Genomic DNA, 12,497 nt, shown 5'->3' with positions numbered 1-12,497 from the left:
TTTTTTATTTTTATTCCTAACTATATTCATCACTGTACATTCCCCGAGGCACTGTCCAACACATGCTTTTTTTTTTTTATCATTCTTGTGTTCATTTCATACCGGGTCCATTGTGGACTAACTGGTCACTAGGACCAGCGCTCTGCACTTATGGATGTCCGAGACCTATATACTATTTAAAAAGAGCTATCTTTAGACATGTCCTGCAGGGGGCGCTATTTCCCTGATTTTTCCCAACATTGTGTTGATGTGTTCAGTAGTAGATCATAGATGTTTTCATTTACATACAGTATCAAGACAGTTGTTGCTTTCTGCTAGTATTCTAAAGTCTTTTTCCTTTTGGTGGTTTTTGACTCTTCATTTTCTGGTTTGTTCCATCACAGTTTATTTGCAAGCCACTTTTGCCCATTATAATGAAGTCTGTTAAAGATGGTGCTCGGCAGCATCAACAGGTAAGTAAGCATGTTGTGTATTTAGAAGGGAAAATGTAGCTTAATGCTAAATACAGAAATGCATTAATTACAAAATGGTTCCTATAGTCTTCAACACTGGCATTCAAGACCTTTAAAGGGATTCTGTCATCAGATTCATGCTACCCAAACCATGGGCAGCATGAACCAGAGACATAGAAGCCTATAGCCCCTTTGAATGCCTTATTCTGAAATGCTGTAGCGTTTTTAGTATAAATGCACTTTAAAGTTTGACTCTGAGCTGAGCTCTGAGTCACGGGGCAGGCCATCCCAGCCTCTCCCTGCCTGTTGTATGTGGACCTACAGCTTATCTCCCTGTTTGTGTATAAGGAGATAAGCTGTCAGTCCTCAGGCAGTGGGCGGTGATGAGCAGTGCTCAGCTCAGAGTCAAACTTCAAAGTGCATTTATTCTGAAACACTGCAGCACTTTTGGGGGCAATAGGCTTCTCTATCTCAGGTTCACCCTGCCCGTGGCTTGGGCAGCAAAATCTGATGACAGAATCCGGTTGAGTGGTCTGACATAATCTTCAGCACAGGTTTTGAAAATGGGTCTGCAAAGTAAACAATTGGGCTTGTTTCACAGAGGCTTTTTGTGGAGGCGTTTAGCTTGTAATAGCTTTTTACCACACATTTTATACTTGCTTTTTTCCAGTCCTCTAGAGAAGCTTATGGGAATAGATCTGATTAAAAAGTCCTACCTAGATCATGCCACGTTTTTGAATAAGAGAAAGATGCCACGTGTCCAAAAAAAGCAACAAAAGTGAAGTGAAAGTACATGAAAAAACACTGTGTGTAGTATGTTTTCTATTTCCGTATTGCCCTACAGCTAACCACTGTCTGTAGCGATTGATGCGAAAAAAAGCTGGAAGAAAAGTTGCAAAAAAGTGTAATTTTTCTTAAGAATGCTGTGTGTTTAAAACCAACCTTAAATAGGCATAAATCATATTAAAGTGAAATGCCTTTTCTCTACTTATGAGGCACCATTTCTCCTGCCCCTGACTCCTGCACTTCATTATTCACTCCATTTACTGTAAATCAGTATTGAGAGGCAATGACGGATTTTCGGCGTAATGAGTGATCATGTTACATGCTGCACTTAATGTAGATGTCTATAGAGAGTGTAATGGAGTAGAAGGAAGCAACTACAGAGTGAGGGAGAGGCACACGGACGATACTACTCTAAGTTTTCTAACTCGCCACAGTGCTCCAATCACAACTACACTTCTCAGTACTTCTGCGCATTGTCCTCCACAATGCTGGTACTTATGAGGGGGTGCTACAAAGAGAGAAAGAAGATATCCTACTCTCCTATGTGTGCAGTGTAAGGGAAACCTCATAGCAGCTAGTCTCCACCCACCAGGTCAGGGAAGGCCCTCAATTAAAGATGGAGCCTGCAGAGAGGAAAAACTCCAAATACAAGTCATAATAAGCAGAAATGTTCTTCATTTACACATGGCAGCTTATTTCAAAAAGTCACCTGAGACCGGTATGTTGTAAAGGGAACCTGCCAGCATCTTTTGAGCCCCATAAACTTCGATATGGGGCTCAAAGGTAAGGGAACAGGTGTTCCAGGGAGCTGCTACTTTATGCTCCCCAGGTCCCCTGTTCCAGCATTATGCCCGCTAAGAAATCAGCACTAGCAGACAGCGTGACTCTGTCAGAAGGCTCTGTGTTTGCATCTCCCGTAGAGATCAATCAAAGAGCACGTGTACATAGCCATATGTAAAGAGTCACACTGTGTTCGTGTGCTGAGCTCTTGGTGACACAGTGCAGGAACAGAGCCCACGGTGAGTATAAAAGCAGCTACTCAGACTCCCCATACCCTCACCTTTAGTACCCCTGCATGTAGTTTAGGTTTAAACTATTTTATTAATATTTAACCGTATAAATATGCAGCATACTGTGTTAAAACTATAGCAACAGTTCAACATATACATAGCCGGTAGGTATACTCTCGGCGCCTCAGGTGTACCCTTTTTTCGTTTGGAGCCTTAGAGGGAGACCCTTAGGCATCCCGCTGCTGCTTGTAATAACAGCATTAATGCAAACTCTGTCCATTGTCTGGAGAAACCTATAAAAGGTCCTTTCTATTTCTGAAAAATGTCAGTTTTTACATGGGTGACTTGCCAACTGCTTGAAGTTATAAGAACAAAGTCGGCAGCTGCTATTCCATGAGCTTATGACAATTCCTGTTTTTAGTTCTTTCAGTTCAGTGTTGTCATAGGGACACCATTTAAATTGCCATTTACATCAATATCTGCCTTGCAACCTTCTTGTATAGTGGCAGCTGTATCTATATATAGTTTTTAAGCATGTTGATGTGAATGGTAAACTGAATCTGCACAATGTTCCCGTGTCCTAGAGCACACGCAACTGAAAACGCAAGGTATTGTCATAAGACAAGCGTGGACTGTTAACAATGCTATATGGTAGCCATATTTTATTATGTGTATCTAGCTTGTATGGACTTGTATATTTTGCCAGGTAAAACAGACACATTTGGCACTGGTAAGTGGCAATAGTAGGCGACCAACACAGGTTAAAAATGATTTGACGCTTCGACTAACCTGCATCCCCACTACTTCCGTATACTTGCATTTCATTTGTCTTTGCTTACGTAGCTGCCTGTGTTCTCTACAGCTGTGGTCTTGCTAATCGGCCACAAATACAACACTTGAGTGTTTTTATTCATAGCCAGAAATAATGGCGGAGGTTAAAATGATCCTTTTTTAACCATAGGCACAAGCATGTGGTCTTCTTCTGAAATCTCTGCAGAACCCAAGTCTAAGCAAGTCCCTCTCACCACCTGAATGGCAGGATCTCATCAAGGAGGGAGTGACCCAGGTTACAGAGGTAAGTATGGGCTTTCTATAGGGAATGCAAAAGGTGTTAATAGAGATAATTTAATGTATTTGCCAACCTATGAACATCATTTTACCCTTTTACATATAGCTATAACCCACATCAACAGTTGTTACTGTGTAGATACATTACATTAGTTATCCTTCTTTGATCCTGGGTCAACGACACCTTCTGATCATCTTATTGTCAACGGACTCTCTTAACAAGTAGGGGTTGTCCAAACCAGGAAACTCCTTTGTAAGAGAATATAATGTATTAATTTAATGTTCGTGTGTCAATGACATTCATGTACTTGTGGTGTAACTCTTGTTATTACAATGACTTTGTCCTTTGTCTGCAGACGCTAAAAACTATGGATGAGATTAAAATCAAAGTCGACCAGCAGAAACTCAAAAATTGTTTTGATCTGTTGAATCATCTTATTAGAATTATTAAAAAACAGGTATGTAGCGATCGATGAAGTCTAAACAGTCTGTTCTATGACATTTCTGTAGCGATCAGTTTGTCTTCCCATTCATTTCAGATAAGGCTTGTATGTCTCTTTATTAGAACTAAAATCTCCATAGGTGCACGTTCACATACTGCAAGACTGGACGGCGTTACACACCTTTTGGCTTCTAGCTTTGAGATCTCTAAATCTCCATCTGTCTCATTCTTTCCAATATCTGTGCTTTATCAGTTGTTGGAAGAAGGTTCATGTGACAATCCAGCATCTACTGAGCTAAATTATCTAACCTTTCATATTAATGTATAGACAGAAGACTACGGCTCCATGGGTTGGAAGTTGGTGGTTCTTGTGTCTCCCTCTTCCGTTAATCATGTATGTCTTGGAGTTCCCAGTGTGGTTCAGATTTGGGAGGAAGATGTAATGCTTTTCTTCTCCATTGAAATGTGACTAGTGCAGAGAAAAGCAAACCACAGTTTAGAGTGAACTAGCCAGAGTCCCAATTAAATGGTGAACTGTTTAACCCCTTAGCATCCTGCACTGTAAACTTTCAGCACTGTAAATTTGAGGCTGGAAAGCTCTTTATTGAACTATTGATTAACCATCCTTAGGAGAGGCCGTCAGTAGTTTAAGGCTGAACACCATCTTTAACCCCTTAAGGACCAGGCTGTTTTGTACCTTAAGGACCAGACACTTTCTACGGATTTTACTCGTTGGTGATTTAACTGTCTTATTTTTTTTTTCCTTTAGCTACCAAAATTATTTTTGCAGCGTTTTTTTTCATGACATATAGGGCTATTTTTTAAAATATTATTTTCACTGCTTTTTTTTTTTTTTTAGTTGAAAGTAAAAAGCTAAGAAAAAATGACTTTTTTATTCATTATTATTGTATTTTAATTAGTATATTTACGCTAAAATTAAAGTATGGGAATGGGCTCCTCGCTTTGTTTCTGACGATTTAATATATAATATCTATAGTTTTGGATTACGGCGACTGTCTGAGTTGGCGTCAGCTTTGGGTTATTTTCTTTCTTATGTATATATTTTTATTTTATTCTGTTTTGTTTATGTAATTATTTTTTTACTATCTATGTCCCACATGATACCTATAAGACCTCTGGGGGACATTCACATGGTCTTTTTTTTTAATTTGACACTTTCCCTCTGTAGCTGGGGCATCCATAGAAGCCCCAGTTACAGGGAAAAACATTCCCCCTGTAGTGTCATCAGTCATTGGCAGAGCTGATCAGGGTATGCTAGGACCCAGTAGCTCTGCTGTGCCAGGGGATTTGGGCGGTTATGTGACCGCTGGCTCGCGTAGTGGAAGTTATACTTCCGCTTTCACTGTTTAGTAAATAGTGCTCATTGACCGCTGTGTATTCGGGAAAGGAGAAGGCAGAAGCGATTAAAAATACACTTCTCCCTCCACCTCCGGGTTACCAGCTGTGTTTAACAGTTGACAACTTGCCCTGCTTTTGATTGATTGCAGAAGTAGAGGCTTTAATCCCACATTGTTTGTGCTTTCACCTGTGGGATAAATCAAATGTTTAACTCCCTTTGTCCTCCCATTGCTGACCCCTACAGCTCTGTCATGGATGTTAACATTTAAATATAGCAATCAGGAGCCCCCATGACTTCCACAAATCAATTTCCCTTTTTTTTTTTAACTTGGAGGCACTAATATACTGCAATACAGAGATATTCCTATGTACTATTTAAGATACAGTCAGAAGTAAAAATCCTCAGTCTGGACAGAGAAAAAGACAAAATGAAGAATAAACACCTTTTTGTTCCATACATTTAGCATTTATTGATTTAACAGAGATCAAACATGAAAGCTATACATATTTGAGCTGTTTGCATACCCTCCAAAAAGGTATAAAACTTAAATGCTAGGATATGTACCTGGAAATGAGTCAATATGTCCTCAAAATCAAGTCTCCAAATGCATCTAAATGAAAAAATAGGGCTTTTAGAACATCATGAGGTAAAACAGATCTAAAATATTCACTTTGTTCTTAAAGGGAACTTGTCACGTTTTTTATGGTGTTCTCACAGAGTGCGGCTGTGCTGACTTCAGTGGTCTGTGAAGTGATGTAAACTGGCTTTTAAGTACTTTACATGTTGTTCTTGCAGCTCCCAGCAACGAGCGGTCCAGTTTACCCATGATTATCCATTTATCACTAGTCCGCCTAACCTGGAGTGATTTGATTGATTGTTTTCTCAGTATGCAGTGTAATAGCCGGAAAACTGTCAATCGCCGTGGGTGGACAGGCTAGCGACACCTTATGGATAAACTAGACCCCTCTCTTGCCATGAACTATGGAAGCAACGTGTAACGTTGGCTTTACTTGGGACAACTGTCGGGTAAGAAGTTGCTTGAATAAGTGATTTTTCAGCGATGGTTGTCCCATATAAACATGGGACTCAACAAGGTACCGAGCGAGAAATCGCTCATTCATTGCTAGTTGCTTCCTTTCAGCTCACTGAAATAAAGTGACTAATGAGCGACTGCTGCTCAGTGTAAATACGCAGTCGTTCATTCATGAACAACTGCCTGTTCACTGTGAGTGAACGCTGGAAGAGATCCACCTCCATTCATTATACGATTATTGCTGCTGTGTGAAAGCACTGGCGCGATAGTTGTTGGAGCGGCTGTCGGAAACTCTTGCACCCATCAGTCATCCCATGTAAAGTTATCCTAAGTTCTTAAAAACCCCTGCACATTAACCCATAAGTGACAGACTGAAATCGGCATCTCTTTTACTTCTTTATGTTGTTCTCAATAAGCGGAGTGTAAAGTGCATGAGGTTTCATTTAAGGGGTTAAACATGTGCACAAAGTTTGTTTATAACTCTGGATTCCGATGGGAACTCTTAAAGGGGTGGTCTCGCGAAACCAAGTGGGGTTATACACTTCCGTATGGCCATATTAATGCACTTTGTAATATACATTGTGCATTAAATATGAGCCATACAGAAGTTATTCCACTTACATGCTCCGTTGCTAGCGTCCTCGTCTCCATGGTTCCGTCTAAATTCGCTGGCAGCTTGCTTTTTTAGACGCGCTTGCGCAGTCCGGTCTTCTCAATTCAGCACGAGCCGCTTCAGTGTGCTCCCCGCTACAGCTCTTCTGCGCATGCGCAGACGAGCTGTCACTGCTCGGGAGTGCGCTGCAGCGGCCATTCTGTACCTTCCTCTGTTAGAGGAAGGTGCAGAAACTGGAGCTGCCCAGCGGAGAAACCCGGAGAAGCCCAGCCCAGCCGCCCCGAGAAGCCTCCCAGGTAAGTGATTTGTGGGGGGCGGGGGAGGGGGGGGGGGGCCTGCCGCTGCGCCGGGGGGGGGGGGGGGGGGGGCTGCCGCTGTGATGGGGGAACTAGCGCTAGGCCGGGGGGGGGGGGGGGGGGGCTGCCGCTAGGCCGGGGGGGGGGCTGTCGCTGCGATGGGGGGGCTGTCGCTAGGCCGGGGGGGGCTGTCGCTGCGATGGGGGGGGGGCTGTCGCTAGGCCGGGGGGGCCTGTCGCTGCGATGGGGGGGGGCTGTCGCTAGGCCGGGGGGGGCTGTCGCTGCGATGGGGGGGCTGCCGCTAGGCCGGGGGGGGCTGTCGCTAGGCCGGGGGGGGGGGGCTGTCGCTGCGATGGGGGGGCTGTCGCTAGGCCGGGGGGGGGCTGCCGCTGCGATGGGGGGGCTGTCGCTAGGCCGGGGGGGGGGCTGTCGCTAGGCCGGGGGGGGGGGCTGTCGCTAGGCCGGGGGGGGGGGGGCTGCCGCTAGGCCGGGGGAACTAGCGCTGGGCTCCGGGGCCTTCACCTGGGCTGAGGGTCTAGCGCTGGGGAGCCGGGGGCTAGCGCCTTACCTGCTGCCTGGCGGTGGGCGTCTGGTCGGCGGCTGCGGGGCGTCTGGTCGGCGGCTGCGATGCGTCCGGTTGCCATGGTGACACAGCTGGCGGCGTCTCGGGAGCGCGCACGTCGGGCTGCAGCGAGCGACGGGGAAAGAGCCGGCGGCCATCTTGAGGAAACTTTTATAAGTTGCTGAAACGCTGGAACGGTAAGTACGAACCAGCTAGAAATGTCATTTACAGGGGGGCTTAGTAATGTGTACTTAATGGGGGGGACTGGGCCAAAAAAAAATTTAACTGCTTCCTCGAGACATCTCCTTTAAGTTTAAGGACTTTTTTGCGGTTGTAGGGCGAATGACCACATATAACCAGGATGCTAAGACACTTATCAGCATCTTGTGTGGTTTCTCTGTCTTTTCTTGTCCTTGGTGTCAAAAGCTTTTTTCACAGTTTTGAGCAGAAACTGCATTCCCTGGAGAGTGGCTGTCTTGGTTTGATACGCTCTGCCTGCTCTCTGCTTGGGCAGTTCCTACTGCTCATCGGACTTTGATGAGTCTGTGCCTGCTGCTGAATTTTCTAATTCAGTTGTCTAAGATTTTACTCCCAGAATCTCTGGTTCTGTGATATGGGGGGATATTCAACCACTTAAACCAGAGTTTCACATTTGTTGAATCTACAAAAATACATTAGGAAATTGCTTAAAGGGATTCTATCATTTGGTTCATGCTGTCCAAACCATGGGCAACCTGAACTGGGGGAGGGATGCCTGTTGCCCACATGGGTGTGTGTTTCTGAAATGCTGCCATATTGCAGAATAAATGTACTTTGAAGTTTAACTTGGAGCCAAGTTCCAAATCATGCAAGTGGGCCGTGCTGCGCTCTACCCACCCACAACATGCTGAGTGTTAACCCTTTAAATGCTGCTGTCAATTCTGACAGCGGCATTCAAATCCCCCGACCGATGTTCAGGCGTCCCAGGGCTGTCATAGCAGAATGCCTATAAAGCCGTACTTATGGCATTACTTTATACTGCAGGAGCGATGAAAAAATCGCAAGTTCTTGTTCCCTCTGGGGACTAAAATAGAAAAAGTAAAAAGTTTTAAAAATAATAAAAAGTAATAAAAATTAAAGGGAAAAACTTTTGCCATGTTTATAATAAAATCTAAATAAAAAAAGTAAAATATTTGTGATCATTGCGTTCGTAAAAGTCCGATCTATCAAAGTAACACATTATTTACCCCGCTCAGTGAATGTTGTTAGAAAAAAAAAAGACCGCCAGGATTGTGCCTTTTTTTGGTCACCCCGTCTCCAAGTAAAAGATGTAATAAAAAGTGATTAAAAAGTCGTATGTATGCAGAAATTGTACCAACGGAAACAGGACGTACCGCACAAAATGAGCCCACGCAGGACTATGTTGACGAAAAAATTAAGTTATTGCAAAACAATTAAAGGGGTTTTCCAGAGAAATTCTATTGATGACCAATCAGGATAGGTCATCAATAATTGATCGGTCGTGGGGCAACTGACCCCAGTTGCTCAGCTGAGTGTGTGTATGTTGTCAGTGCCACAATAACACAGAGGTCAGAGCGGAAGCTGCCACACCAACCTCTGTGTAGTGGCCGACTCTTGTAACTGCAGGCACGGCTCTCATTGTTTTCAATGAGAGCTGTGCCTGCAGTTACAAGTGGCCGGCAGTTTGGTGCTTGTAACTAGAGGCACGGCTCCCATTGATTTCTTCTCTGACCTCTGTGTTATTTCGGTGCTGACAGCATGTGCCTGCTCAGCTGATCGGTTGGGGTCCCGAGCAATAGACCCCTTCCGATCAACTATTGATGACCTATCATCAGGATGGGTCATCAATAGTATTTCACTGGAAAACCTCTTTAAATATCTTTTGGGGGAAAACAAATTGTACAGCAAAAAAAAAACTGTACAAGTTTGGTATCGTAGTAATTGTACTGACCCATAGAATAAAATTATGTCATTTTTCTTGGAGTGTAAGCACAGTATAAACAAAACACACTCAAAGACGGCAGAATTTTTTAAAAGGGGAGAGGAATAACAGAAAATGGAAAACAAAAGGGCCATGTCCTTAATGGGTTAAAACAGGGAATTTTCTATATCATTTCAGTAAAGCAGTTGTGTCACCAAAATCACCGATGGAATAATGTTATGATATGCCAGCAATGCCCCATATGTGCTGATCTGACTATTGTAGAATGAAGCAGTAGCATTAGGAAAGTGTCCTGTTGCTCTGACTCGATGAATCACCCACTGTAGATGCTGTTCACTGATTCAGAATGACTATTCTTCTGCACTGGCCACATTGAAAGCTGCAATAAATGAATGCCCAATGCACATATATAAAATAATGCGGTGATTCGTAATGTCCATGAGGGTTTGAGCAGCCTTTGTAGGGAAGCTAATAAACTGTAACCAAGAGTAAATTGTACGGTTAATTAAAACACTAGTCAAGTGGCTTTCATATTTATTAGAATGTGTTGCATTTTTTTTCTTGAACTGCCACTAGCTGTAATCTCCTAAATGAATGTAATTACATTGCAGAAACTGGATATTGCCCTGGATGAGCTCTCTACAGTCCTCCAGGCATTAAATCAGAAAGAGGGATTTGGGAAATCTGTGCGACTAGAAGACATATACTGGAATGTCATGATCTTACTGGGATTTGCGTATGTATATTTATTTTTCATCTACTTTAAAAGTATGTATCATAGTAGCTAATGCTATTTTAAAAGCTTTATTAAATAAATATGCACCTCTGCAGCCATTTTTAATTATTTCAGTGCATCTGAGGTTAAAAAAAATAAAAATAAAAAAAGTGAAACCAACCAGTCTTCATTAAAAAAAAAATCTACTGCTTTATGCATAGGATGCCTATATTGACAAATGTGTCTCTATGACTTCAAACAAACCCTGTGTAGTTTGAGCCTGCAGTCATGTATGGCCTTCATATGCCACCATTCTACGTTCTGTAGGTTAGGTAGGAGCTGTCTGACCATTATGGTACAAGTTATTATATTTTCTAAACATGTCGGTTTAAATCAGTGGTTCTCAAACTCCAGTCCCCAGGGACCCCAACAGGTCATGTTTTCTGGATTTCCCCAGTATTACACAGGTGATGTAATTATTGTCGGTGCCTCAGATATTACCACAGGTGTTCTTACCATAGGATATCCTGAAAACATGACCTGTTGGGGGTCCCTGAGGACCGGAGTTTGCGAAACACTGATCTAAATGCTGTAGAATTGCAGTACTAGAAGTACTATAGTATAAGGGGACTTGAGAACAGGTTTTGAAAGGAAATCTCCAGCACAGAAGGTTTTTTTTTCCTAATTAATTGGCCAACACCTGGGGTGGTGTTGCTGCAGGGCAGAAATGCTCATGACTTTCTGAGCTCAGTGTCCATCACAGAGCAAGCCATGGTCCACTGCTGAGCGCTTCGTGCTGGCTGGGAAAGCCAAGAAGCTGACAGGGAAGGACGCCCCCTAGGCTAACATCCTGGATTGGTATTGTATATGGACATTGTGGTGCTATGTGTTAAGCCACAAGGCCTATATGGTAGACAGAGTTAAAAAGCTTACGTTATTTAGCAGCCAGAAGGCCAGATTCGTCTTTGTATCATGTACACTGTGTCAATTAACAACAGTGTGAAGACTGTATGATTACTGCTAATCTGCAATAAAGGGCTCATTTGCCAAATTTTACTAAATTTCTGACATGGACGTAATTTTCTGGTGTGCTGCCACCCATCTAGTGAAGGAAAGATGGCGATCAGATTAACCAACACCCCCCAAGTTGTCACAATGCATAGATGAGTTTTTTGGTGACACATTCTATTCAAATGTGATGTCAGTGTGATTTTTAAAACTAACTTTATTTATAAAAAATTTATTCTAGACGTCCAAAAAAAGAGAAGACAAACTCTGTCCCTGATGTTGCTCCAGAAATGAATAACACTCTAAAGAAAAAGAAAAAAGGCTTCTTGCCAGAGACCAAGAAACGCAAAAACAGGAAGAAGACCAAACCTGCAGAAGAGCAAAAGTCCAATGGCGGAGAGGACAAAGTGGAGGTCTCAGAAAAGCAAGGAGATACCAAATCTAAGAGAAAGAAGAACAAGAAGAAAAGAAAGTTGGAACTACCAGAAGGTGGAGCTCAGGAGAACAAAGCAGGGGCTCCAAGTAAGAAAGCAAAACATAATGCAGAAGACAAGCAAAATTGGAAAGCCACAACACCAGAGAACGGCAAGAAGAAGGGAAAGAAGGCAATAAAAAGTTAGAAGTCCATCAAGTTTCATTGTGTGCGCTTGATGAGCAGACGTTCATGTGGACCTTGTTGGTTTTTAAATACTGGTTTGTAAAATTCTAAGATGGATCAAGGAAAGAAAGTTTATCCATTATTTGGCAGTTGTGCATTCTGAAGCTGCTCATCGTTACCATGAAATCCTGTGAATGTATGATGGGGCGAGGGTGACGGCTGTAAGCTAACGTCCAATATATCAACAGCCTGCGCCTCATAGAAAACATTGTACCATACAATAATGAAAGCTGTATTTTTACTGCCTGACTTTTAGTAAAACCGTCGGTTTTAAACACTGGCTAGTTATGCACGTATTTCTTATTTACTGTGCAGCGTCTTCCTGTCCGTCGTGGCTGCTATGTAGTTAATTGCTTACATTTATCTAATCGCAACGCAGTTGTTGCAAGTCGCTGCATCTTACGGTGCAACGCTGGCATGACCTCAGGAACTGTACCCACATTTTCCTTTGCAAGTGCCAGCTGTATTAGACATACTGTTGCACCTCAAACGAACAGCTGGGATCAGGATTATCTCAAATTCTACCTATTTTAGAGGGATTGTCCAAGTTAA

At 43.0% G+C, this 12,497-nt stretch overlaps 1 protein-coding gene across 1 annotated transcript in view; it reads left to right on the top strand.

The window, feature by feature from the left end:
* The window catches only part of MYBBP1A (MYB binding protein 1a), a 65,457-nt gene extending 53,232 nt beyond the window's left edge, over positions 1-12,225 (top strand). The window contains exons 23-27 of the mRNA XM_066577039.1: positions 384-452; positions 3,210-3,323; positions 3,673-3,774; positions 10,176-10,300; positions 11,529-12,225. Of these exons, the coding sequence (XP_066433136.1) occupies positions 384-452; positions 3,210-3,323; positions 3,673-3,774; positions 10,176-10,300; positions 11,529-11,907 (789 nt within the window). The 3' untranslated portion in view covers positions 11,908-12,225. The remainder of the gene's footprint in view (positions 1-383; positions 453-3,209; positions 3,324-3,672; positions 3,775-10,175; positions 10,301-11,528) is intronic.
* Positions 12,226-12,497: the final 272 nt, after the last annotated feature.

This window comes from Eleutherodactylus coqui, chromosome 1 (genome assembly GCF_035609145.1).
Source record: "Eleutherodactylus coqui strain aEleCoq1 chromosome 1, aEleCoq1.hap1, whole genome shotgun sequence".
NCBI lineage: Eukaryota > Metazoa > Chordata > Amphibia > Anura > Eleutherodactylidae > Eleutherodactylus > Eleutherodactylus coqui.
Note: the sequence above shows the minus strand (reverse complement) of the source record. Positions and strands in the feature narration are given on the sequence as shown.